At 45.2% G+C, this 5555-nt stretch overlaps 1 protein-coding gene across 1 annotated transcript; it reads right to left on the reverse strand.

Annotated features, from left to right (window-relative positions):
* Positions 1–2628: 2628 nt before the first annotated feature.
* LOC135958565 (uncharacterized) lies at positions 2629–4568 on the reverse strand. The gene is made up of 2 exons (XM_065509464.1): positions 2905–4568; positions 2629–2840 (listed from the first exon to the last, which is right to left on the reverse strand). Exon 1 carries the CDS (start codon positions 4566–4568, stop codon positions 3045–3047), a length of 1524 nt encoding a protein of 507 aa, XP_065365536.1. The 3' UTR covers positions 2629–2840; positions 2905–3044.
* Between the last annotated feature and the right edge of the window lie 987 nt (positions 4569–5555).

Consider the following 5555-nt stretch of genomic DNA (forward strand, 5'->3'; position numbering starts at 1 on the left):
AGTTGCCCGTAATAGTAATATCCCCGTGTCCCCGTACCCACTTGAGTACGACTATTGAATGTCTCGCCATCCTGTTTAAGGATGCCCGGCATTCCTGGACTAAGTTAGATGTTGTGTATACACCTGTCAGGGATTTTATAGCTGCCTGACTGTCAGTATATATACAAATATCCCTGTCAGATATCTTGTTATAACTAAGCCAGTTAGCCGCCCTTTTGATGGCCGATAATTCAGCCTGAATAATGCTACATTCATTCGGAAGTCTGAAAGATAACCTAATATCGAGTTCCCGAATATAGACACCTACGCCAACTCGATCTCCCTTCACAGAACCGTCCGTATAGACTGAGAGACCCGTTGTGTCATGTAAGGGCCCATTCATTGCTTCCGTACCGCACGGAATTGAGAAATCGAAATTCCTCGCTATGAAGGGCCTAGAAATGCAGTAATCGATATTCTCCGGAAGAGTCTGAATACTACCTATTATGCTGGCGTGACCATATGGAGCGTGTTTCCACGCACCAATCGCGTTTAGCCTAAAGGCAGAAGTAAGTGCCATTTTTCTTGCCATAAGATCCACAGGGATCCAGTTCAATATAGTAAAGAGCGACTTTGTTGCGGTCGTTCTTAAAGCTCCTGTTATCAGGATTGCCATTCTCCTTAACACTCTCTCGAATAGCATACACGTCGAGCCACTGTCTAGTGCCTTCCACCAGACAGAAACTCCATAAAATAGTGTCGGCTTAATGACCGCATCACATAGCCAGTTGACAAACTGGGATCTAATACCCCATTGCGTACCTATCGCCCTCTTACAGACATACATAGCCGTCAAGGCTTTTGACGTCCTTGAAAGGGTATTGGGTTTCCAGGATAGTTTACTATCCAGAATAACTCCTAAGTATTTTGCACTGTCCGATAGTGTTAGTTCAACACCATTTAATCGGGGAAGCGAGAAATGAGGAATCTTGTACCTCCTTGTGAACAGTACAAGTTCAGTTTTGCCTGGGTTTACACTCAATCCACTGTCCGTACTCCACCGACTCAGTATACTGAGTGCATGTTCCAGGCGTTGTGATATCGTGTCCAAGTGGATCCCAGAGACTGCCACCGCGACGTCATCCGCGTAGGCGACAGTTTTATAACCTAAGAGATCCAATTTCCTGAGCAGACAATTTATGGCCAAATTCCACAGAAGTGGTGATAAGACACCTCCCTGAGGTGTACCCCTAGTGGCCATTCTCGTGATCACTGCCGTTTCCTTTTCGGAGCGAATGATCCTATATCGTAGAAGGTTTGTGATGAACCTTACAGTTGATTGGTCTAAACCAAGATCCTGTAGAGCTGAAACGATAGTTGCAGATTCTACGTTATTGAAGGCTCCTTCTATATCCAGAAAGGCCACTAACGAGAAATTACCAAATTCAAGGGATTTCTCAATATATCCCACTAAGGAGTGAAGTGCTGTCTCAACGGATTTGCCCTTCATGTAGGCGTGTTGAGAGGGAGATACTGATCCTTGTTTCAAAGACACTCTTATGTGGATGTCGATGATTCTTTCAAGGGTTTTCAGCAAGAATGATGATAGACTTATCGGTCTGAAATCTTTTGCTTTGGTGTGTGACGCTTTCCCCCCTTTCGGAATGAATGTCACAGTGCATTCGGTCCACCGTTTCGGTATGTAGGACCATGCAAGACAGGCATGATAGATAGTTATCAGCCAAGGAGTGACTAGATCTATATTATTCTGTAGATCAGCGGGTATTATACCATCTGGGCCCGGAGACTTGTAAGAGTCAAAACTCCGTATGGCCCATTTTATCAAATGTTCGTCAAGTATAATTGACGAAGTTGTCCGATTGTTCGGTTGGGATGCACTAGCAATATCTGGAGGCAAGTTCCCCGGAAAATGAGTGTCCATGAGTACTTCTAGTGTCTCACGTCCATCAGTAGTCCACCTACCATCCTGTTTCTGAATATAACCTTGAACAGTTGGTGTTTTCGATAAGATCTTGCGCAGACGATTTGTCTCAGAGGAACTTTCGACGCCGCTGCAGAAATTCCTCCAGGACTTACGTTTCGCGCTCCTGACCATATTCTTAAATTTGTCCAACATAGACTTATACATTGACCAGTTGCCTGATCTTTTCGCCTCGTTGAATAGTTTACGACAATTACGCCTAGTGTTCGCTATGTCTAAAGACCACCATGGAGGTCTTACCTTTCCTCTGCGAGCAGAGGGAGTGCATGTACGTCTTGTGGCCTCACTGAGAGAAAGTGTGAGCTTTTTCACAGCGCTTTCAATGTCTCTAGTGTCACCTATAAGAGGGGGTGAGGGAAGTAAACCATCAAGGATCCGCCTGTGATCAACCCAATTGGTTTTCCTCCTATTTAGAAAAGGCTTTTCCTTTTCAACTTCCAATTCTATTAAGAATGTCAGATACCTGTGATCAGACAGAGAGCAATCATCTGAAACCTTCCAATTCCTTATGAGTTTCGAATGGCTTGCACTGACAAGCGTAATGTCCAGAACTTATTGCCTATTTGCTACCACAAAAGTAGGTTCTGAACCTCGATTGACAACTACCAGATTAAAGTCTAATATGAAGTCTAGAATGTACTCACCTCGTTCGTTTATATCTGAGCTACCCCAGATTGTGTGGTGAGCATTTGCATCAGCTCCGATAATTACCGGAGTTCTGGCCCTGTTTGCGGCACGCATCATATTAGATACCAGGTTATTCGGTGGTGGTTCAACCTGGTCGTGCGCCATATAGCTCGAGAGCAGCCACACCTTACCTGCACCTGTCTCCCAAGCAGCAGCTACTGTATCTTCATCGCTGTAATCAGGAAGAATGAAGATATTAAGATGGTTCTTAACCAAAATGCAAGATCTTATTTTACCTGTGCGTCTTATGTACAAAAGTTTGTACTTTTTGGCGTTGAGTCCACGAATTTCGCCATTGTGTATCCACGGCTCCTGGACCAACGCAATGTCCTCCCCATATCTAGCAATGTGGAGGAGCAGGGCAGCCGAAGCTGCCTTAGAGTGGTGAAGGTTCACTTGGATCGCCTTCACCATGGTCTGGATCATATATGACCGTAACGTCGATGTCTTCTGGGTCTGATTCCAGAAGAACATCTTCATCCTCCACATCACCCAGAGCGCAGAATAGGTCCCCAACCATACTGGAGTGTGATTGGGTCTCCATTTTGTCCTCAGAGCTTGCGGGGTCATCCAGTTTAATTTTGCAGTCCATATCCTGCGGAGCTTCCAGTTTAACACCAGAAGTTTCGGGGTCGAGCTTGTCGTCACCACGGTAGATGCGCAGCTTGATACTATCGAAACCATAGTAAATCTTGCTTTGCCTCTCACGTAGTGGCGCCAAGGATTCCTTGTTAAGGACTACGACCACCTTTCTATGCGCACCTTCAGGAGCGGAAACCTTAACCACCTTCCAGTTATGGGTTGGTAGATCGGGATTACCGCTCTGAATGTATGCCAGAATCTCCTCAGGTTCATGTGGTTCCGCCGGAATAACTGTGACTGATCTCGGTCTACGAGGTATCTCGTTTACCGGGATCACGTCCAGTTTCGCGCCAGGCCACAATTCCCCTAGGGACGCAATTGCTAATTTTAGCAGTAGAGCTGAGCGGTCATTGGTACACGCTAGCAGTTTTACATGGCCTTGATACCAGCCAGCATCGTCGTTTTGCGGGGATGGACCGGGATTCTCCTTGAGAATCTTCCAGTATACCCCCAGCATACCCTGACGGATTTTCAGCCATTTCTCCTGGGAGATAGCTCCGTCATCAACACTCCTGTCGATAATAGCCCTTACAAGTGGATTGCGAGCAACTTCACTGTAAGGCCTTCTTATCACACGAGCCTCTTGCTTCGGACGTTTAGTCTTCGGACGTTTAGTCTTCGGCTGCCTTCTTATCACACGAGCCTCTTGCTTCGGACGTTTAGTCTTCGGCTGTGGGTTTTGCTGCTGGAGCAGCTCCTCCTCTGAGCGTTGCCGCTTGGGCCCAGCAGATGCGCCTTGGTTCGCTGCATCTGCGCTTGGAGGAGGGTTTGAGCTGTCCAGCTCAGCCAGTTGGGCCTTAGCCCAACTTAGTTTCGACAATTCGTCGATGTTAAGCGCATCGGCCGACTTGGATCCAAGCCGGTCGATAATGCGCATGGCGGCACGCCTTTGCACGAAAGCCCTCCTGGATGGTTCTTTGCGAATGGGGGCGTTCGGTTCTGCCGTAGTGGCGGGTGGGGCTACGGTGGTTGGACCCGACTTCTGGTTCGACGGTCCAACCTGTAGCATTTTCGCAGGGACAACTGTCTTCTCGACAGTGTCCAATGCAGGGGCTGTTGCTGGTGTATTACCAGCGAGGGCTAATGCAGCTTTTGAGGTGCTTGGCTTAAAGTCCAAGGCTACCTCGCTGCTTTTAGTCAAACTGTCACCAGAAGGTTGGACAGTTGACTGTTTGCAATCAGCCAGCATAGGTTTCCCCTGCTGGCCTTTTGCTGTTGGTTTTTTGTTATTATTATTATTATTATTTAGGTTATTCATTTTTGTTCCCACGAGTGAGCGCGTAAGGGGATGGACACTCCATGCAGGGACGGCGTACATGGATTAGGCAAAAACTGTATTACAACCGACCCGTGCCCTGGCGTCGGAGGGGAGCTGTTAGCGACTAGTTATCTTTAACCACTTACTAGCCATTCAGGTCTTCGGCACTGCTACCATCACCTTGACCTTACAAGTGGGGGGGAAAGAAAGAGTAGAGAGAGAAAGAACAGTTTTGGTCCGCGGGTAGTAACACTAGAAGAGAGAGAGAATGTGTTAGCACTAGGTAACCATTTGTCAAAAATGTATCACCAGTAATAACATTATCCTAACACCAATTACATCCTACTGTGACCATTTTTTATAAAATGCATCACAGTATTATGATAGTCGGCTGACACAGTTCCGTTTACCGACCTAGCTATGTCAAGAAGTTCAGACCATTTGTTAAAAAATGCATCTTAATATATTGACATCGCTTGAGCATTTGTCAAGGCTAGTGACCTGTTGTCAAAACAGTATCACTAGACTAGGCAGTTGCTCCCCCTATCCGCCACCTGGGACGCGTCCGATGGGAGACTGAGAACTCCACACGGATTTAAGTGAAATATGAATTTTGTGATGTTCTTTAATTTTCATCAATATTTTTTTAAGGAATTGAGGTTTTGTTAACTTTTTTGTTGAAATACATAGTTTTTGTTCCAATTAATAAAATGACTTTTAATTTTTTATATAATCACCTAGTATTGCCTGTATAATTTCATAATATTTAAAAAAAAATATGTTGTACGATTTTGAGTGACACTCACTGTACTCTTGACCGCAAATGCGAATTTTTTTTTTGCTGTTTTACGATTCAAATCAAAAAGAATATTTAAAAAAAATTACTTAAAACTCAAGATATGGAGTTTTAAAGTCTAGGAAAACGAAATTGGCGGGGAAGTTTTATGTAACTATCTCTATATACTCTTGACCTCAAATGCGAAATTT

Source organism: Calliphora vicina, chromosome 4, assembly GCF_958450345.1.
Source record: "Calliphora vicina chromosome 4, idCalVici1.1, whole genome shotgun sequence".
In the NCBI taxonomy this organism is placed as follows: Eukaryota; Metazoa; Arthropoda; class Insecta; order Diptera; family Calliphoridae; genus Calliphora; species Calliphora vicina.

What these genes read in the sequence shown, in the direction of transcription:
- LOC135958565 (XM_065509464.1), bottom strand. Translation starts at nt 4,568, where the DNA reads ATGAATAACCTAAATAATAATAATAATAATAACAAAAAACCAACAGCA.